Here is a 22,400-nt window from a genome sequence, read left to right as displayed (position 1 = left end):
CTTGTTCTGATTCTGGGTCTGGACATTTGGTTGCAGGGGAATTCCATATCAGACATGATACCCGGGTCCCGTCTTTTGGGTGCTCCTTGCGATAGCAGAGACATCAGGTATTTGCCATTGGCCTGTGTTTGTTTATATATATGTTGAAATTGTCACTTTGGAAAATTCTGTTGTGTTTGTGTGATCTGTGCTTGTGCCTCATCTATCTTTATGTGTTTAGATTGTCTGTTTATTTGTGTGTTTGACTTCTATTGATTTTTTTAGATGGGGAGAAAATTTCCCCTAAAAATTTCCTTGGGTTGCCTCATTTAAATTGCTGCTCTTTGCTTTTAGGCAGTATTCATCTAATGCCCTCACTGGCTCTCCCCTTTGAGCCTGCTTTCTGCCTGTGTTTCAATGGATAATATGATCCCTCCCTCCTCACCCCTGCATTGTCTCTTGAGCACTTCCAAGAGGGATTTAAAAAAAATTTTATAAAAGGAATGGATTTTGGTGCTAAATTGACTGAGGCCAAACTACTCACCCTGCTATTTTACTATTAAGAGAAGGGCCCCTCCCCGCCATTCCTTGTTTATGTTCCCTTCTCTTTCCCGTTCTCCATGACTCTGTGTTGCCAGAGTGTTTCCCTCTCCCTCTCCCTTTCAGGAGAGAGAGTTACTTCAGGAAGAATTAGTTAAATAAGAAATGCTATTTTAATTTGAAAATAGAGAAAATAAATTTCAGGAAGACAAGAGAGTCAGGTTAATCCTAAAGTGGTTACCAAGATATGCCTGTATAGAGGAAACTAAATAATCTTTTCCCAAAATGATATGGTATCATTAGAGCTTCAAGATTTTATCAATATAGATTCAGATATTGTTAGTTATTACAGAAAATTATGGGACATGTAGGATTTAAGAATAGATTAACCCCCCATACCCCGAAAGGCTCTAGGATGTCCTCTCTATAAAAGTTATTCAGTTTATGCTATTTGAAGAAGGGGGGGTAGGGAATATTCTAATTAGGCTAAGGGATTTTTGAATGACTGTTTACCTTTTCCAGGATTTTAGCAGTTATAATCAAGAAGTGTTAAATATTAAAACCTTGGAATGGAAAATATATTGTGAAAAGTGGAATCATATCTGTGGTTTATATAGCTGTATAAGCCGTTTGATTCTAGTTCAGAATAGTATGAATTAAAGTCCAGAAGAGGTCTGGAAAGAACTTGAAAGAAATGCCAGACATGGAGAATGAAAAGGAATGGTGGAACAGTATGTCTAGGAAAATGTGTGTTGTATAGTCTGAGTAAAAGTGTCTGAAAGTACTGGAAAGAAAATCCAGACATAGAGACAACTGGGGTTTCTTTTGAACCATTTATTAAGTATGGAAAGTGGTAAAAGCATGTAGATAGAAGGTTTGAACAGGGTTGACTTTGTATACCAAAGATGGATTTGGGGAACTATTAGGGGCGGCTCTGGACTGGGGCCCCCTGAGAGGAACGTTGAGACGCCCAGAGGTCAGAACCTGCCTTCAGGTACTGGGATGGCCTTGGTATGGGCTGGCTCCACCCTCAGGGGGAACTCAGGAGGAGCAAGACCACCTACTAGGAGGAGTTAGGTCTGGGGATAAAAGGGATAGTACAGAAAGGCTCGGGGGGATTCTTAGCAACATCAATAAAGAAGTGAACCTCTCCTCGGGTGCTCTGCCTGGTTTTTTCTCCCCTCCCCCACCCCGGGTGGGGAGCCAGAGACGTCTGAAGACCCTGGATTAGGGTAAGTAGAGGGCGGTGGCTGGAGGGTCAGACAGACCCCTCCCGCAACAGGGAACTTTGGAAAATGGTTTACAAATCATTTAAGAAAAGAAGAAATTATAGAATTATAAGTCTATAGGGAGTTATGTGTTTATATGAGGTTGGGGTGATATAAAAATTACATTAAATTGCTACTTTTTGCAATGTTTGGCAGTGAATTGATTGGAAAAGTAATAAACCCCATAAAGTGAAAAGTTCGATACGAAAGCAATTGCTAGATGAATGTTAATTTTATTATGTTATTATTGATCCTATAATGTGCTAATCTAAAGATACATGTAAACTGAATTAAGGGGTTTGTAAAAAATATGTTTGAGTTTGGATTCTGATGTTTTATGGCCCCTCCAGAATCATGGGAGTCAGGAAAGACTTGTGAGTTAGCTTTAGAATAACTAAACAAGGGGAAGGTGATATTTTACACTGATTGGAATGTAGTTCATGTATTTGGGAAAAGTCTGAATTGAGTAAGTAATGATAAACAATAAAGGTAAAGAATTAGTACATATTACTTTGATATCTCAAATTGTGGGGAATCTCCAATTCCCAGAACATAGAATGTTCTAATATTAAGAAATGTTGGTCAGTGAGGATAAAAAGCTCTTATAAGTAAGACCACTGAGAAGTCAGAATTGTACTGATAAAGATAAAAAGAATTTGCAAACTTTTTAGTCTTTTGAAAAGAAAATGATTCAAGACTAATTTGAATATGGAATTCTGGAATTTAAGAGAAGTATGAAGAAAATCTTATAGTCATAAGAAGGTATTTTTTAGCAACAATTGGTCTTCAGAATTTTTTATATTTTAAAGTTTTAGGGAGTAAAGAAAATTCAAATGCAATTGAAATATGCTGTGTACAATTAGTAAGCTTTGTATAAGAACAATTTAAGCTATACTTTTTGAGATTTTAAAATTGTTTTGTAATAACAAATTATGAATGAATTGAAGTTTCATCTATCATATTTGTAAAGATTTGTTATTAGGAAAAAAAGAGAATACCTTGCCAATGGGTTATAGTTCTCAATGTCTTTTGGCCCAGAAAATTTATGAAAGGCTGAGTTTTTCACCTCATTTTTTTAGGTTTTTTTTTTTTTTTTTTGCATGGCAATGGGGTTAAGAGACTTGCCTAAGGCCACACATCTAGGTAATTATTCAGTGTCTGAGGCTGGATTTGAACTCAGGTGCTCCTGACTCCAGGGCCAGTGCTCTATCCACTGCGCCACCTAGCTGCCCCCTTTTACCTCATGTTTATGAGAGGGAATATTGATATGTGACATCAATGTAGTTTATTTATTATCTGTTAAAAAGTGGAAATTATACATATAACTGTAATACTGTCATGGAAGTGTACATTGGGTTTTTGAAATTATTGTGTAAAACTAATATTGATAGGGGATCTTATTTTCTTTGAAAATAGAAATGTATTTGGAAGAAGAGATAACATAAGCTTATAAATCAAAAATTCAGAAGTTTGAGTGTAAAAGATACTTAATCATAAAGTTAACTTTAAGAGAATGTGTTGTTTTATGTTGCTTTAAGAGAATGAAATATCAGCATGTTATGTTTCATGTAGGTTAAGAATTTAATGTTTATATTATATCTTAACTACAAGATACCCTCTCCAATGATATTGAATAAATGTGAGGGGCTTTGAAAAATGATTAGGAAATTAAAAATTATGTAAACCTAATTAGAAGGTGTTATCAAACATGTGATTTGCTTTCGGAAATATAAACTATTTTACTGTAATGATGTAAAAGCTGGAATTAATGATTGTAATGAGGGAAATTATCAAAGCATGACCCTCTGGGTTCCCTGAAATTTTAAATGATGTGTTGGACCTTGCTCTAAATCTGCAGATCTAGGTATAAATATAATAATGGAAAGATTATTTGTGAAATCTAGTTCTTAATGTGTTACACTTATTACTACTGTTTTGTTAAATTTAGAGACTTCAGCCCCTGAATTTCCAAATCCCATCCTCCCACCCCTGTCACCAGGTCCTGTCTGTTCCCCTTTGGGAGGTTCCTTTGCTAGATCAAAAGGGGGAATACAAGAGCAGGGAAGGTAATGAACATTCTTAGATGGACAAATCTTGTTCTGTCTCCCCTTCCCCCTGAACCAGCCTACTCTCCCCTTGGAAGATTCCTTTGCTGAATAAAAAGGGGAGAAGAAGGTAGCAGGAGGATGGTGAGGAACTGGCAGAAAAATTCTTATCGCATAAACAATAGAAAGAGAGACAGCCTGCAGCAGGTTTTGAGTATCTCTTGTTTTTTGTTGACACATTTTCAAAATGGGTAGAAGCTAATGAAACAGTCTTGGAAGAAGTTTAAAAATTCTGAATGAGCCCCTTCCTGATTTGACCTCCTGCTAGGAATCAGGTCAGACAATGGCCCTGCCTTTACAGCTAAAATCTATCAAGGAATACTCCAGATACTGAGAGAACTTGACTGCTTTTTGAATGTTTAGAAAGTAACCCTATTTAATGTATTCTAATGACAGGGACACTCAGAGTAGATATATGTGATATATATATATATATATATATATATGTGTGTGTATATATATACATATATATATTATATATATATATATATATAATATATATATATATATATATATATATATATATATATGAAATGAAGGGAGCTGATTGATTGTGACCCCCTGCCCAATCTAAATTATGAAGTGGATTCACTTGGAGATCTAATTAGATAAAACAACTATTTTAGATCACAGGACTTTTAATCAATTTTCTTTTTATATCAGATACCAGGTTGGTCAGCAAAAAGGAAATGCTACTGGGTAAATGTCATGTTCTTATAGTCAAGGAAGCCAAGATGTCAGGTGACTGGGATGTGCAACCAAAGGGGTGGCTTCCCAGAAAGGCCTGAGGTTGGACCCTTTTGACTTGATTTCCCCAGAATGACATTTGGATATGTCTCACCTGGAAGAATAAATCTGGTCTAAGACATTTGACTACTCACATGACTTCTGCCTGGACATTCAATACCTATAAGGGAATTTTCCTTTGATGTCCTGGATCTTTATGGCTACTAAGCAAAACAGAAAAAAAGAAGTTTTAGGTGACTTCGATCTAATAGCCAGAGATAGGTTAAGTTTGTTAGATGTGGGCTCTGACACTTGATAACAGCTACATGTTAATATAGGAATTAAGTTTCTTTAATACTTAGAAGGAATATTTAGGTAAGAAGAAGAATGGGAAATTCTTAGGATAATTATAATTTTAAGGCCTAGCTTAAGGAAAGGAATGTGAGTCAGATAAGTATATCAGGAAAAGGAAAATCAATGGTATATCTGAGCATATTTTGAAAAATTTCATTTTGGTTAAGGATATTTGAGACATTATTGTAATAAGAGCAAAGGCTAAGATTGTTTTATTTTTAAACCATATGCTGGGTACTCTGAACTAAGATAATTGTTGAATGTATGTTACAAATTTAAGATAGTATGACAATTCTCATTGGGAGTTTGCTCATGTAGTAAAACACTAATGAAAGTTTATTGTGTTAAAATTAAGTATGTGCATCAATATGGCAATAAGGCAAAATATAAATTGCAATAAGCCCTCAAATCTCATTGTCTTGTGAAGAAAACATGTGTTTTGATCTAAATAAAATGTTAAGCAGATTCTTTACCAGAAGACAAAGTCTCAACTAGTCACCTGAGCTGGAGAGGACTTTTTTGGAACAGATTCAGAAGATGCAGAAGGACATTGGAGGTCTCCAGGAGAGAAGAGAAGAGAGGAGAGACCCTGGACCAGTTCATCTCTACCATTTTTTTTTTAGATTTTTCAAGGCAATGGGGTTAAGTGGCTTGCCTAAGGCCACACGGCTAGGTATTTATTAAGTGTCTGAGGTCGGATTTGAACCCAGGTATTCCTGACTTCAAGGCCAGTGCTCTATCCACTGCGCCACCTAGCTGCCCCATCTCTACCATTTCTCACCAATGTTTACATTGTATAGTCAAGGGATCTGTTTTTGTAACCTCCCCTTGATAATGTAAGTGTGACACCCCTACTTATGCCCTTCTCCTTATGAAAAGGATGAGAGGCAGGGTGTAGATGTTCTCCATTGAAAGAAAAGGAGGAAGACTATTGGGTGGTATGTTTATATCCTATCTAGGGAGAGTCTTATCTCTAATTTAGCTGGCCTGTACAACTTAAAGAAATAGGTGAATTGAGATGTAATGATGATACCTGGATCCTTTGTAAAGATATTTGCAGTTTATGCTTATACAGGTTATGAAGATGATAACTCAAGGGTTTGAGTTATTTTGGAAAAAAAGTGGAGAATGAAGTACAATATCAATGTTTGTGAAATTCCTGTATAGAAAGGGGTTCCTGACATCCTTCTGGGCCCTGAGAAATTCCTTAGAAATATAACTTTGGCTGGGTGCCTTTGAGTCTGAAAATAGTCTGATAGGACCCAAGGTGTCATGGATATACCATAAAATTGTCTAAAGATTTACAAAGCATCCTTGTTAGCCTAATTATCTTGTTGTATCTGTTAAATTCCAGGACTGCCTCCCCCTTCCCCTGGTGCAGCTGGAACCATAAGATAGTAAATTCCTGACTCCCTCCATCTCAGAAAATATGTTCAAACATTACACAAAGACCCTGACCCCTTTTCACCCCTATCTATACAGAACCCTATGTTTACATATGTATATATCAAGATAATATATCTAACTGCTTTAACTGCTTCCTTTGCTTCTCTGTATCCTTCTTGCTCTCAGTACTCCCCCCCCCCCCAAAACACTATAAAAACCCTACCCTGGAACACTCAGGTACTGTCTGATTTGGGTATTCTTTATCCCCAGACAGTCCCCGGGAATATTAAAGGTCTCTAAACTTATCAAATTCTGGTCTCCGTCTTGCTCTTTGGGTACAACACTTCTTCCCTCTCTCTTTTTTTTCTCTCTCTCTGGATCTGACTTTCATTTGGCACATAGTCCCAGACAATTATAATATCTTTTCCACCAGAAAATTCAGAATCACTGTCATTTAGATTGTCAATTGTAGAGTTTAGGTCTTCAACTAATGTTACTTTATTAGGATGAATGAATTAATACTTCTTAAATACTTAAGCCAAAAGTTTTTTAACTAGGGTTTGTGAACTTAAAAAAGAAAATTTTTTGATAACTGAATTTTAGTATATTGGTTTCCTTTGTAATCCCATGTATTTTCTTCATTTAAAAACATTGTTCTCAGGAGTCCAAAGATTTCACCTGACCACTAAAAGGGGTCCATGATTCCTCATACTGACCATTTCTTCTTCCTTTCTAACTTTGTTCTATACCATTCTACATCTTACAACACGTTTCCCCTCAAATTCAAAAAGGATGTTCCTGAGGGGCATCTGACAAATTAAGAAGACAAAGAAGGGGGTCTTTTAATGTCTTGTGAACCTATTTGGGGTTTTCCTGGCAAAGATGCTGGAATGGTTTGCCATTTTTTCCTCCAGTTCATTTTACAGACAAACTGTAAACTGATGAAAACAGGGAGAAATACCTTTTATTATGCTTGGGGTAGCTAGATGGTCCAGTGGATAGAGTAATGGCTCTGAAGTCATCGAGTAAAAATCAGCCTCAGATACTTACTAGCTGTGTGACTCTGGGCAAGTCATTCAACTTGATTACCTCAAACCCCCAAACAATTTTATCATTATTATTACATGAGCACTTTGAGGGGACAAAGGAGGTTTTTCTGGTTGGATGAGAAATAGAAGGGAATAATGAGAGAAAACTCCCTGGAGGCTGGAGGTAGCATCAGTAAGTAGCCAACTAAGGAAGGCTCAAAGGCAGAAAAAGAGTAGAGAGGAAAGGGAAAACATGGGGATGTTCTAAGATGGACCATAGGCGGAGGGGCTGTTGTCCATCATCTTCTGATCTCCCCCCAGCCCCCACCTAGAGAATTTTCTTTATGACATACTCCATGATCCAAGTTCCAGGCCCTATGATGCAGAGCTGGAACCTTGCCTAGAATGGGACATTTTGTGCTAGAATCATTTATTGGTGCTTTACTCTGGAGAAGATGGATGCCAACAGCATTTTACTGTGTGACTTTGGATGCTGATGGAACAGATACCGACTATAGGGGGTATTGGCTTAGTCCTCTACTTCTGCATATTCTTCTTTATGTGCTCCTTCACTTCTTAAAATGCCAATTTCCACCCCAATTAAGGAGGAACGGCCATTTCAGTGAGGTAGGTCTCCTATGGAGACTAGGTTTTCTTTTTCCCTCTCCATCCACTTTTCTTTCTGATAGTCTATCTTGACTATGACTCAAGTTGGCTTCTTAAATATTCTCAGCATCACCTTTTTAAATTAATATTTCATTTGTTTTCCATTTATATACAATATTAATTTCTACCTATCATTTTTTGTAAGCTATTTTATTTTACAATTTCACCTCCCCTTCCCTCCACCACAGCAAGGCAATCTGATAATCTTTACATGTTTTCCATGCTATACAATGATCAAAATTCAATGTGTTGAGAAATTATATCCTTGAGGAGAAAATGAAATTATTAGCTATAGTAAAATTATGTGGTACAAAGGATACTTTTTGTTTTGATTGAAGGTAATAGACCGTGGTTTTTGTTTGAACTCCACAGTTGTTTCTCTGGATACAGATGGTATTCTCCATCATGGGTACTCTAAAATTGTCCCTGATTACTGTATTGATGTCACGAGCAAGTCCATTAAGGTTGATCATCAACCCCATGTTACTGTTATGGTGTACAATGTTGTTCCGGTTCTGCTCATCTCATTCAACATTAGTTCATGCAAATACTTCCAGACTTCTCTGAATTCCTATCCCTCCTGGTTTCTAATAGAAAAATAATGTTCCATGAAGTACAGATACTACAGTTTGTTCAGCCATTCTCTGAATTGATGGACCTTCACTTGTTTTACAATTCTTTGCTATTACAAACTGGGCTGCTATGAATATTTTTGTACAAGTGATTTTTTTACCCTTTTTCATGAGCTCTTCAGGGTATAAACCCAGTAGTGGTATTGCTGGGTCAAAGGATATGCAAATTTTTTTTTGCCCTTTGGAAATAATTCCAGATTGCTTTCCAGAAAGTTGGATGAGTTCACAGCTCCACCAACAATGTAATAGTGTCCCAGATTTCCCACATCTATTCCAACATTGATCATTGTCCTTTCTGGTAATATTGGCCAATCTGAGGTGTGTGAGATGGTAACTCAGAGATGCCTTAATTTGCATTTCTCTAATCAGTAATGATTTAGAGCAATTTTTCATATGATTATGGATAGCTTTTATTTCCTCATCTGTAATTTATCTTTGAATATGCTTTGACCATTTGTCAATTGGGGAATGACTTGTTTTAATTTTTAATAAATTTGACTCAGTTCTCTATATATTTTAGAAATGAGTCCTTTGTCAGAACTACTAGTTGAAAAAATTGTTTCCCAATTGAGTACATTTCTTTTGGTTTTCGTTATAGTGGTTTTGTTTGTGCAAAATCTTTTTAATTTAATGTAATCAAAATTATCTAATTTGTTTTTAATGTTGCTTTCCATCTCTCCCTTGGTCATAATCTGCTTCCTTTTCCCTAGATCTGACAGGTAAACTATTCCCTGATCTCCTAATTTGCTCTCAGCATCTCCTCTTAAAACTTTCCCCCTCAATTTACACAGACTCTCCTGGATTACTTAGGATGAATTAAAGGATCATGATCCTTTTAGCGTCAGAGAATGTGTCTGGTCATTTCCTGGCAAGTGACTTGGTATCCATTAGAGGGTACATAAGTAAGGGCCACATTCTATATATTATCATATCCCATCCTTATTTATTTTTCAATTTCTTTGCTCGTGTAAAGAATATTTCTTTGAATATTTGGATAAATGTTGGACTCTCATCTTAGCCTTTCATTTCCTTGGTTATATGCCCAATAACTACCATTGGGCTCAATAATCTGTTATTTACTAGATACATTCTGTCCTCGGACTTCTCTTCTTTCTACTTGCTCTTGGTACTTTCATTAGTTCCCATGAGTTCAATTATTATCTTTATTCCAATGATTTCTATAATTAGAATCCAGTCTTCATCCTTCTCCTGAGTGCCAATATCATATCTCTAGCATTCTACTAGGTTATCTCCATCCATACAGATGTTCCTTAGGCATCTCAAACTTGATATATGCAAAATGAATTGATTTCCTTAAAACTCACCCTTCCTAACTCCTATTTCGTAAAAGGCAACACATTTTACAGTCACTACATCTTATAACCTTGGAGAATGTCAACTAACTTTCTGTTTCACCTCTGCTCCCTCAGTCAACCCACTTTGTTGAAACTATCTCTAAAATATTTTCAAGTCCAATATTCCCTTCTCTTCTCTTACATGGATACACCATTCTCATGTTAGTTATTCACTGACTCTATTCTGGATTATTATGTATTCAACTGGCTTCTCTTTTATTTCTTCTCCAGTCCATCTTCTAACCAAACAGCTGTGAAACTGATATTCCTAAACCAAAAGCCTGTTAATCAATCAACTAACAAGAACCAAGGGCCATCTCTGTATCAGGCTCTGGGGTTGCCAAGTCCTCTTGCCCCCAATAGTTTTGGTTTTCTGGCATCTTATATTTTAATTGAGGAAAATTTTGTAAACATTTAAGGAAATACAAAATATATTCCAAGTAAATTGGGAGGGGGGAGGAGAACACTAGGATGAGAAGGGATCCTATGGAGGTGGCACCAATGAAGGAACCTAGGGATTCCTAGAGGTAGCAGCAAGGAATTAATTTATTCCAGGCAAGGGAAACAGATTGTGCAAAGGTATAATATTTCATAGAAATATAACTGGAGAGTGGGAATGGACCTGAGAAAGTGGGTGGGTGGCATCTTCTGTAAGACAAACAATAATTTGACTGGTCTATGGCATGTGAAGGCCAGTTATATCTAAATCTGGAAAATTAAATTGGAGAGAGATTATGAATAGCTTCAAATGCTGAATAGAGAATTGATGTTTTTATCTAAAAGGTAAGGGAGCTATTGGAGCTTTTGGACTGGGGTGATAATATATTCCTCATAAGACTATCAGTTGGGAAGCTCTGGGGAGGATGGATCAGAATGGGGACAGCCTAGATAAAATAAGACCTCGATAATAGTCCAGGTGAGAGGTGAGATTGAACTTGAGAGGCAGCATGATGACTGGAGAAAAGAGATGGACAGGACATGTTATGAGGTAGACTTGGTAAGACTTGAAAATTTATTGAACATGGGGAAGAGGGAGAGTGAATGAAAATGATAAAGGCACCTAATGGTACAGTCAGTCACTAGTGTACCAGGCTTAGAGTCAGGAAGTCAAATCTTATTAGGTGTATGACTTTGGGCAAGTCATTTAACCTGCTTGCCTCAGTGTCTTCCACTGTAAAATGGTGGTTATAACAGCACCTACCTCACATGGTTATTTGACATCACATGAAATATTTATTTTAAAAAGTGCTTAAAATCTAGTACATAAAAAATGGACAGATAAATCCTTTTATTTTTAAGGGTGTTTTTTTGCAAGGCAAATGGGGTTAAGTGGCTTGCCCAAGGCCACACAGTTAGGTAATTATTAAGTGTCTGAGACCAGATTTGAACCCAGGTACTCCTGATTCCAAGGCCGGTGCTTTATCCACTACATCACCTAGCCGCCCCAGATAAATCCTTTTTTTCTCTTACTCTCTTAGCTTTCAAACTTAAGATAACTGGAAGAAAGGAGGTTAATCTCAAAGAGGATAATTAGGAAGAGGGGAGATTAATAATCAAGAAGCCCCTGCAGCCCAATATTTTCTCTAGAATAAAATGTCAACTCCTGTTTGACATTTAAAGTCCTTTACATGTTTTTTCTCCTACTGACTTCATATAAATCTCCTTCACTCATGTGAACTGCAAAATATTCTACCTGTTGTCCCCTTATGGGACATTCTGCCTGTCATCTGGGCTTTTCTACAGATTATTCCATATGGAATGCCTAGGGAAAAACCATTTCTCTGTTTCCCCTTTCCCTCTTGGAAGTCCTTTGTTCCTTTGAGGTTTATCTCAGGAGCCACCTCTTATAGGAAGAAGTCTAACTTGATCTTCCCTGTTGTTAGTGTAACCAAGCCTTCTGCACATTGTTTCCCTCTGGTAAGATGTAAGTTCTCTGAAGAGAGAAACTCCTTTTTTGTTTATATGTCCACAGAGTAGGTCTTAAGAAATACTTCTTGACTACACTGTATTATGATCAACAATGACAGACTCCTCTCAGCCATTCAATGGGCAAAGACAAGTGATGGAAAATGCCATCTATATCCAGAAGAAACCAAAAAACCTGGGTTGTCTGAATACAGCTTTTTCCCATTTTTAAATGTTTTTTCTTTCCCATGGTTTTTTCTTTTGCTTTTGTTCGAATTCTTTCACAGCAGGACTAATAAAACGTTATAACATGATTGTACATATATAACCTATATGAGATAACTCCCTGTCATAGGTAGGGGGAGAGATGGGAGGAAGACAACAAAATGTGGAACTTAAAATCTCAAAAAAAATTCAATCTTGATGACTATTTTACATACAATGTTAAATATTATAAAAAATTAAACTAATATATAATAAAGGACTAAAGATAAAAAATGCTCCTTGAATTAAACTGTTCAAGCCCCTCTGAATAGTTCCAACTGAACTGTCTTCTACTTCCTGACATTTCTTTCTTTTGGAATTTCTGAATTTCCTAAATTCTGAAATTTCTTATCTTATTTCCTTTCCTTGGGTCTTCAAATGACAATACTTGGGTGACAGTATCCTTTTTTGCTTTGTTTGTTTTTTATTTTTTTTCACAAGGTAATGGGATTAAGTGATTTCACGCAGCTGGGTAATTATTAAGTATCTGAGGTTGGATTTGAACTCAGGACTTCCTGACTCTGGGACTAGGGATCTGTTCATTTGTGCCACCTTAGCTGCCCCCTGATGATATCATTTGAAGTTCCTTGACATATGGTTCTTAGAGAAGGAAGTTATCAAAGGAGAAGCTCATTAAAAAGAAACCAAAATTTGGGCAATTTTCTGACTCGGCTAAATGAAATTATGGACAATTTGTTCCCTGCTTTACAATTATTCTTAGCATGAAAGGAATAGAAACTAGGATAGAGACTTATTGCCTTATTCTCACCCATTTGAATTTGTGAACTAGTGTGGCCTCCCAACATAGCTTCTGTTTTAATATCCCTTAGAGTTCTATCCCACTCAACATACAACTTAACATTTTAAAGTTTTTTCTTAAATTTATGATCTATGTTACTAGTCATCTTTTATTGTTTTTCTGGTTTCATAGCTTGGAGATCTTACCAAGAAGGAACTGAAAGTTCTGAGGACCTTACAGCTTTGATGACAAGGTAACCTCTCCCCTTTGTCCATCTGTATCATTCTAGATTTCTGTGTCTATTATGGAGTGGAAGAATCAAAGATTTAATGGGGGGTGCCTGGTGAGGGGGTTGAACTGACTAGGGAGTGGGGGAGGAAGAGGAGGGAGAAGGATCCTCACATGCCCCTTCCCTAGTTCCTTAAACCAGTCATTTCTGTTTCCTGCAGTCCCAAGGCCAAGCTCTCTGAGAAGGACATAATCAGGCAGATGCTTTGCAGAGACCCCTGCTGTGAAGTGTGCGATTCTGCGGCTTTGAAGGCTGCTCTGCTGTACAAATCCCCTCTGCCCCAACTGGCCTCCTGGACCCTGCCATCTAACCTTAACCTGGTGCCCAGCCCCTCACATAACCCAGTTGCATCTGACCAAACCTCACTGAATCCCTCTCCCTGTTTGGCTACCAGTACCTTGCCAGGTCATACTACTTCTATTGCTCCCATCCCCCCAGTGGACCTCAATTTCACCCTGCCCCACTCTTCCACACCCCCCATTATGGGCCAGTCCTACTCCCAGTCCATTTCCACTTCCAGGGCCCATATATTGGTACTCGCTCATACCTCCACTGTTGTCCACACTTCTGCAATGTCGGACACTTCCCTGGAAACCGTCCCACCATTAGTTCCTAGGCTCACAGAGGCCCTCACACCCTCATTGCCACCAAATCACTCACTAGCCTCATCCATGGTCCAAACTCCCTCGATGGTCCCCGTTGCCTCAATGAACCCCCCAAACCCGGAGGCTTCTACTCCTTCACCCATCCCAGGTGTTCCACAGGAACCAACTAGCCACACTATTACCCATCCCTCCTTAAAGGATCTCCAATTAGTCAACAATCCCTTATCTTCAGCTCCTACCCCTCTTGTGGCTTCCACTCTTTCTACTACTCCAACTCTTGTGGCTTCCCTCCATGGTACAGTTCTGCACCCTCCTGTGCCTCTGTCCCCTCCTGCTCCCCTGACTCTCACCTCTCCTCTTGCAACTCCCCCTGCTTTTATTCACACCCCTTCTGTGCCTCCAACTCTTTCTCTGAACCCCAGTCCTCATATGGCTCCTCCCCCTTCTATTATCCCCACTCATCCTGTGGCTCCGCCCCCCTCTATTTTTCCCATTCCTCTTGTGACCCCCACCCCTTGTACTGCATCTGACATTTCTATAACTCCCATCCCTTCTCTTAATTCTACACTTCCTATTACTCCCACCCTATCATTTGCTCCTGGACTTCCAGTGGCTCCTGTTCCTCCAGTAGCTCCTTCCCCTGTTCCTCCAGTAACTCCCACACCTTATTTTCCTCCCATCCCTTCAGTTACTCCTGGTCCTCCTTTTGCCCCCTCTCCCTTTTATGCTCCCTCCCCCTTTTTTGCTCCCACTCCTCCTTTTGCTCCTGCCGCTTCAGTTGCTCCTGCCCTTTCTATGGCTCCCATCTCCCCAATAGCCCAAACTTCAATATTAGACCCCTCATTTTTAATAGACCGTACTCACTTATGTAAACAGCCCCAGATCTGCCATTCTCCTTCTGTGGCCCATACCAGCTCACTGAATCCCAGCTACTCAAAAACTTACATCACTTCTGTGGCTTCTACTTCCTCCTTTACCTCCTCAAAAGCTCCTTCAATGGCCCCCATTTCCTCTAGAAGACCTAGTTTCTCCTCACCTTCCACCTCTTCAATTGTCCCCTTAAAAATTTCTGCCCCATCAAGAAAACCTGCCAGGACCTCAAGGTTCCATACCTCATCAATAGCATCAAAGGCCTCTATATCCCGCACTTCATCTCTGGACTCACCACTAGCACCAAAGGCCTCTATGTCTAGCACTTCAAGTATAGCCAGAACACTTGGAGAAACCCTTACCTCTTCTCTGGTTCATGTCCCCTCCCTAGTCCATATGACTTCTATGGTCTGTACCACCATGGTGTCCTGCACTGGATCTACTAGCCATACCTCTTCTCAGGCTTCTCCCTCCTCCACAATCTGTACTCCCTCTTTGGTTCATACTCCCCTTATAGCCTGTGCCTCCTTTACAAGTCCCACCACTTCTGTGGCTCCCACCTTCTCACAGGCTTCCCCCCACTTAGAAGAGAAAATCTGCTCACAGATTCTTAGATCATCATTGTTCCACTCTCCCTCTGAAGAAGCCCATATTCATTCCCCAACTCAAACCACTTCAGTAGCAGCCACCAGTTTAGAGAATATGACTAGTTCCCAGGCCCTTAAATTTTCACTGGCAGGTGGTACTCTTGCAGACCACAATCCTTCCAGGGCTCATGTTCAACCTACAACACACAGAAAATCACTGAATTTCACCTCACCAGCTCACACTGTCACACCAAGCAGAAATCCCTTGATGAGCATCAAGGATCCCCCCATGTTTCTGAAGCCCCCCTCTTTAGTAGATTTTCAGCTTCCCCAACAATCTTCCCTGACTCCAAGGTCACCAAATTCTCCTTTGGCACCATCTACATGTGGAAAACCAGAAGTATTGGGTTCCATTCCACGAGTCTTATCCACTGATGATGCTACTCTGATGACCTCAGCCCCATTGACTTCTGACATTGATGAATCACATGCAACCTTTTCAGGCATCTCTCAGCAGCGGAATTCCCAAGAGTATTTAATACTCCCGTATTTGTTGCTCTGGGCTTCGAAAGTGGAACCCCTTTCTCTTGACCCATCAGAAGCCTATCCCTGGAGACAAAATAGAAAACAGAATAGGACCTTACCCATTCTCATGCCAGAGAAGCCAAGTGACCATAAGAGCTCAGAGCAGCAGCAGAAGAACTTGGTTCCTTTACGACTGCAGCTTTCTGAACAGACCAAGAATACCAGAGCCCAGCAGCATGCAGGGGCTAATAAAGTCCCTCGCCTCAGCTCAAGTGCCCAGGAGTTCCTGGAGATGCACATTACAGAAAAGACAGCACTCCATATTTGGAAGGAAAAGGAATTACTGAGCCAAGCTACTGCAGATCTCCCACCCTGTTTCCACCACAGGGAATTGGAGAAATTTCCTTTGGTTCTGGAAGACACAGAACCATCTGCTAAAGATCTGTGGACCCCAGATCCACAGTATGGGAGTTCAGACCAACACTTCTTGGGTTCCAAAACCCTTGGCAATCACATGAAACCAGAGCAGATGTCCAGCTCTCAGCAGCCCTACACTCCTTTATCCCTGATCCTAGCCCCCAGCACCCTTCATTTTCTGAACAGACTTTGTTCCATGCCTGGGTGGAGTCCTGAGAGCACAATAAGCCATAATCAACAGTATATTCAGCTCTTCTGGGGTCTTCCCTCTCTACATAGTGAATCTTTGGCAACATCCTACATGGGATCTAGTTCCTCCTCCAGGCAGGAGGCCAGGATCAAATTACTACCAGAGGACAATGCCTCGGTTTTTTTCAATGATCTTTGCTACCTCCACCTGTCCAACTCAGCAAATCAACCCACTCTACCTTCTCCAACCCAAAACTTTAAACTCCTTCCAAATTCTCTTTCAACCTCATCCCATCCACCATCTTTACCTCACAGTCCAACCCTATCCCCAATCCCACCCCCACCCTCACCCTCAACTCCTCCAATGACCTCATACCCATTGCCTTCCCCAGTCCTATCCTCATCACCGACCCTAGTCAGGACCTTAAGAACTGACCCTGAAGAGACCTCAATACGAATCCCAACTATCCACCTGCCAAAGTTCCAGGCCTTGGAGTGGCACCTGCTGCAGAAACAACTCCAGTCTTTATGGGGTGTGCCCCACGTTGTTCAGAGATCTTATAAAGCCTTCTACCCTTTGCCTGTACGGATGCCCCAGTTCCATAAGTCCCCTTTGCCCCAGGTACAGGTTTCCAACTGGCCCCAGGAGATACCTTTCTTATCCAAAGATGTCAAGAAACTACTGGAGACCCATCTTCGAAGGCGGCTTTTACAACATCACTGGAGTCTTGCCTGGAGAATGGAAGACTCAATCAAACACCTTCTGCTTCAGACTATACCTCAGGAAGACCCTGCAAGGTCTAAAAGGTCTAAACCTTCTACATTCCTAGACTTGAAGCACTCTGGGAAAAGGGATACAGCAAGTGATTCAGTGGCTATTCTAGGTGTGGCATCAGGAATAATGCCTGAGACAGGTCCAACTATGCACGCGAAGGAGAGCCCAAAGAACGACCTTGAGAAAAGTCCAGCCCCAAGTAAACAGGAAATATCGCAGAAACATCTTATTAAGAAGAGCTTAGCAATACAGCAGAAAGTGGTTCCTGAGAGGGTGTGTCGTTCCTGGGCAAGGTATCAGTCCATATCTTTACAGCCTGGTCAGACACCACCTAGACCACTGAAAATGAAAGAGATTGTTCCCAATTCTCCATATATGGAAGACATAGAAACTCAAACTCAATCTCAAACTGAACCCAAGTCTGAAATCCAACCCCAACCACAATTCCGGCAAGAGGCTCCTTCACCCACTGAAGAAGTGATTTATCAAGTAGAAACCTGCAAGGATATTCCATTCCTTAATCTAGAGACTAAGAAACTCCTTGAATCCCACATTCGTCATCTCCACATTCGGGCCAAGTGGGGTCTGCCCAGAAAAGTCCTGGAATCCATCTACCTGTTTAAACTAAAAAATCCTTCATCTCAAGTTTCACCTATCCATTGGCTGAAGCCTTACTCTAGGATAGGGGAAAGAAACCTCCAGGAATTATGGGTAGGTGGTGTTGCCAGAGAAGCCCCTGTTCCTGTTTTAGATATCTTAGAAGCCGAGAAGAGTTCCTGGAATATTGTAAAAGAACTGGGGAAAGGACCTCAGGCTGGGGGGGACTGGGAACAGAATATATTCTCTCCTAGACCTTGCCAAATGGATAGGGGACCTAGAGAGCACATGACTGAGATGGGGTCTAGGAGGAAAATTTTAGAGTTGAATATGAAGCATCCAGCTTTGCTTCAAAGACAGAAAGACCTAGCCCCCAGATTCAGGAGGAAACTCCAAGCAAAGGAAAAGCAGGAGCACAGGGTAATTGCCCTCTTTGAGGAAAATGAGAGAGCATATGAAGGTGAAAGACTTTGCCTTCTTCAGATTCCCTGTGCATTAAACAAGGTCATCAGTTTCTCCAAGCTAAATTTTCATCTGAAGAAAAGGATTGTTGAAAAGGTTTTGGGAATTCCCTTAAGGGTAAGGGAGTCTAGAGAACTGGCAACAAGAAAACAACTCCAACTTCCTCCCTCCCTTCAAGTGGAAGCCCCTCTGGCAGGTGAAACCACTGAAAGTTTTCCAGGGCCTTCCCATGAGAGAGAGATTAAAGATTCTCAGAAGGCTGAGGGACGAGCCCTCTGTCTAAGCACCTTGGATTTAAGTTCCCTTCTCTTTAAAGCCCAACTTAACAATGAGGAAGAGTTCCATCCAAGAGTACTAGAACAGAGCCATGTTTCAGACACTCTGGTCTATCCCCATGCTCTTGGTTTTCAGGCTACTGTGGCTCCCAGGTCATACTCCCTGCAGAAACCGAATGAAAAAGTGACAGGTACCCAGGAGCCTGGTCCTCTTGGGATGCTAAAAGGAAAAGGACACAGCTTGAGGGAATACCAGAAACTTTATTCTCCAGTCACCAGGAAAAAACAGGCCAAATGGGTACAATCTCAGAGAAAAGGGAACCTCAGTAAACCAAAAGGAGACCGAAAAATTGGGGATGGAGAGGAAAAGAACCCCAATTTATTGAAGGGTCACACTTCTGATAGCAAATGTCTATCCCAGGGTACTATGAGCAGAGTTGTATGGTTGACAAAGCCAGAGGGGGTACTCCAACAGAAAACATCTTTAGAAATTAGATTAGCTCAGAAGATGAAGGGATTCTTCAGATGGCTTTGTCCTAAGAAGAAAATCAAAGGGTCAGAAGAGCCCTTCCCTAGGGTAGAGGCAGCAATATCTGGGAAGGAGACCACTGAGGAGACTCCATTTATGGTCAAGTCTCTCTCCAAAGAGAGTGAAGCTCCTTTCAGTAGCGAGGTTCCTTCAACTTCAGAGAATATGGTGGTTGTTGGCCTGATATTAAAGAAGGGCTTGGTGGATGCTTGTGAAGAGAACCAGCAACAGGAAAGGGAACTCCAACCCCTGAAGACTCAAAGTGAGCCCACAGGCCATAAAATGAATGAACTCCGGGCACACTCCTCTGCTAAGGTTCAGGAGAGCAATGGTGAGTCAAGGGACCACAGAAAAGGTTCAGAAGCCCACTGGAGTTGGGGGAGGCAAACCCAGGAGAGAGAGAAAAGGGTTAAAGGTAAAACTCTGAGATTCAGGGATCTGCCTTCAGAGAAGCTAGCCTCCCTTGCTAGTGAAGTGTCCATCTCTTCAGGTCAAATCTGCCATTGCCATAAAGGGTCAAGTTTCACCAGGACTGGAGGACACTCCAAGTACCATCCCAAGTTGCCTCTTGGGGGATCCTTTCAGAGGGACTCCCCAGGTCCTTCTCAGTATGGAGTTCTTTGGCTCCCTCCAAGAGAATCCAGTCACCCAGGAGAGAACCTGTTCTCTTGATACTATTGGACCTTCAGAAGGGGATGGCTACCACTTGTATTAAGGGTATTATTCTTCCCAAATACATTCTATTCTAACCAGAGTAGTTTTTCTGTCCCCCAGAGATGTTTGCTGCATGGTTTTGGGTGGTTAGGGGAACGGAGATATGCTCAGAGGCTGCTTTGGGATGGGAAATTTCCTTGAGGTCAGTTGGGGGGGGGTGTCTCTGGGATAATCTGCTTGGCCACTAGAGGGCAGCTCGCCCCTGGAAATGGTGATTTAACAGCCTGGGCAGTGTTGGTTGAGAGGTCATAATCCCTCACCTCCTTCTGCCCACTTCCCTCTAGTGCACGGGTCCACAGTTTTGTATTTGTAAAATGCTTTTTATTTTTTCATAATACTGTCATTACCAAAAAATAGAAAAAACTAACTATGAAAATATTCAGGTGCTCATCAAAATGAGAGAAGCCAAGATGCCCCCACACCAGTTTCTTAGAGGGTAGCCACCGCCCTGGCCAGAGTCAACCCTTTCTCCTGGGTTCCCTGCTGGATAGTGGGGAACAGCAGGGCAAGATATTCTGGGTTCCCTGCCGTTCCCTAGGCCGGGGAGCACAGAAGCTCGAAGATGGAGTGGACAAGGCAGGGCATGCTAGGCTCTGGCAGGTGGAAACCTTGGGGCAGGGAGGCCAGGGCATGGCTGCTATGACCCTGAATTCCCGGGGGGTGGGGGAGCCCTAGATGCCCTTCCTTCTGAATCAAGGCTGGCAGCCCCAAAGAGCAGCCTAGTACAAAAAGGTAAAAATCCCTCCCACCCCAATACCCTTAGTTAAGCCTGAAAGAAAACACATGTGGTACTGTCGTATGGCCATTCCCCTTCTGCCCACCCCCACGGCCCCCAGCCTGCTGACCCAGTTTGTGGTAGGCAAGCTGTGGCTGTCAAAGGAGGGAAAGTGTTTGCGGCATAGGTGGTGAAGCCAGCTGCCTCTCCTTCCCACTTCTCCCCAAGCGGCTCAGCACCTCCACGCCTGGGAAATACAAAGTGTCTGGTGCTCAGGGGCCCTCCCCGCCCCGCTCCCCGCCCCCCTCCCCATACCTGAGCATTTGTGCACCACTCTGTGGGCAGGATGTGCCCATGAGCACGTACACGTGAAGAGTCACCCTTGCCCCTTCGCTGACAAAGGTCTGGGGTGTGTCCTGCGGGTCCTCCCCCCACCCTCCAACCTTTGGTGGGAGAGGGGACTAGAAAGGAGGGCAGGAAGGACCTGGGCAGCAGGTGGGGGAACGACATGCTATTTACAGGCCTGGATAGGAAACCTTTACAGGTCCTCAAGTAACAGTCAAGTCACTGTCCAACCAGGAGCAGCAGGAAAAGTGGTTGCAAAGCTTGGGACAAAAACAGCCACCCCTGGGCCTGGAGCATGCCTCCCTCCGCCCTCCCCCCACCCTTCCTTCCCACCAGGTGAGGGGCAGGAACAACTCTCTGAGAAGAAAAGTGGCTTTTTTTGCATTTTAGAAAAAGTTTTCCCGGTGGGCTGCAGGGCCGGCTGGGTTGCCTGTGTGGCTGCGGGAGCCTGGGGCGGGAGGGCGCTATTGCTGTGGAGGCCGGGGCCTCCCCGAGGCCAGGCCTAGGAGCCAGGCAGCTGCTGCTTTAAGATTTGTGGTGCCGGCAGAGCGATCCTGTCCGGGAAGCGCGCTTTGAATTCCACTAGGAGGTGGCCCTGCTGGGTGGGCACCTTGGGGAAGGGCAGCCCCTCCCCGCGCAGTCTCTTCACAGTGCCCAGCTTGATGCCATCGTGGCAAGGCAGGGGCCTGACTCGGCCATCCAGGGTGGGAATGCTCACAGTGCAGCCACAGCGCCAGGGGAGGAGGGAAGAGAAGGAAGGCGAGATGGAGAAGAGCCTCTTCTATCACTATCACCATGAGCTTCTCTGGGTTTAAAGCATCCTCTCATTCATTGTGCAGGTGGGTTTTTCAGCTGATGGAAATGGCAGTGTTGGGTGTTTGTGGCAGTCCTGTGTTTGGTATGGGAGATTTTTCTGAAGCTTTACAGATTTTATTGATAAGGGGTGGTGTGGGGGGCAAATTTGAGAACGCTGATCCCAATTTATTCCTAGGGTTTAAAACAACTATATGATACAAAAGACTTTTTTTCCACTGGTTGGACTTCTGGTTATCACTCATTTTCACCTCTTTCTAGGGCTCCATCAAAGAGAAATTGATCCTTTGCATAATGCTATCCAAATTAAGTGATTGGAACTGCTTTGGATGCCCTCCAAGTTCCTATTAGAATCCTTATGAGCTATGTAGAAGGAATGGCCAAACTGGCCAAGGATAAACTATCTTTGAGAACCTTGATTTTTCAGCCTGCATGAAAAGGAACACTTGGCACTATTGTGTGCATTTCTTGATTTCAGCCCCTTGACATTTGACTTAACTGGAATGAACATTAAGCTGTGTACAAAGGCTCACCTTGGGTGAAGCTTCTTTGCTTAGCAGTACTTTGGGTGCTTCCAAGGTGGTATTTCGCTTCCAGTGTGAAGTTTTTTCTGGAAACTCCAGACTTAATTCATTCTATTGTTTTTATTTTTTCCCACAAATTTGCTAACAACATGTAGTCTTTGGACTGGATATTACAAGTTGTGGACAGAAGCCATCAGGGAAGGCTTAAAATGGAGTCTCACA

At 41.8% G+C, this 22,400-nt stretch overlaps 1 protein-coding gene across 1 annotated transcript; it reads left to right on the top strand.

Annotated features, from left to right (window-relative positions):
* The first annotated feature begins 7,721 nt into the window (after positions 1 to 7,721).
* On the top strand, positions 7,722 to 20,043 carry LOC141495349 (uncharacterized). Its single transcript, XM_074196556.1, has 3 exons — positions 7,722 to 7,907; positions 13,140 to 13,200; positions 13,397 to 20,043. The coding sequence occupies exons 1-3, from the start codon at positions 7,883 to 7,885 to the stop codon at positions 19,737 to 19,739; spliced, it is 6,429 nt and encodes a 2,142-aa protein (XP_074052657.1). The 5' UTR covers positions 7,722 to 7,882; the 3' UTR covers positions 19,740 to 20,043.
* Positions 20,044 to 22,400: the final 2,357 nt, after the last annotated feature.

Source organism: Macrotis lagotis, chromosome 8 (assembly GCF_037893015.1).
Source record: "Macrotis lagotis isolate mMagLag1 chromosome 8, bilby.v1.9.chrom.fasta, whole genome shotgun sequence".
In the NCBI taxonomy this organism is placed as follows: Eukaryota; Metazoa; Chordata; class Mammalia; order Peramelemorphia; family Peramelidae; genus Macrotis; species Macrotis lagotis.
The sequence above is the reverse complement of the archived record's forward strand: the minus strand, read 5'-3'. Positions and strand labels throughout refer to the sequence as shown.

What these genes read in the sequence shown, in the direction of transcription:
- LOC141495349 (XM_074196556.1), top strand. Translation starts at nt 7,883, where the DNA reads ATGGAACAGATACCGACTATAGGGG. An exon ending in ACAGATACCGACTATAGGGG is followed by an intron (nt 7,908 to 13,139) that starts GTATTGGCTTAG and finishes CTGGTTTCATAG; the next exon opens with CTTGGAGATCTTACCAAGAA. An exon ending in CTTACAGCTTTGATGACAAG is followed by an intron (nt 13,201 to 13,396) that starts GTAACCTCTCCC and finishes TGTTTCCTGCAG; the next exon opens with TCCCAAGGCCAAGCTCTCTG.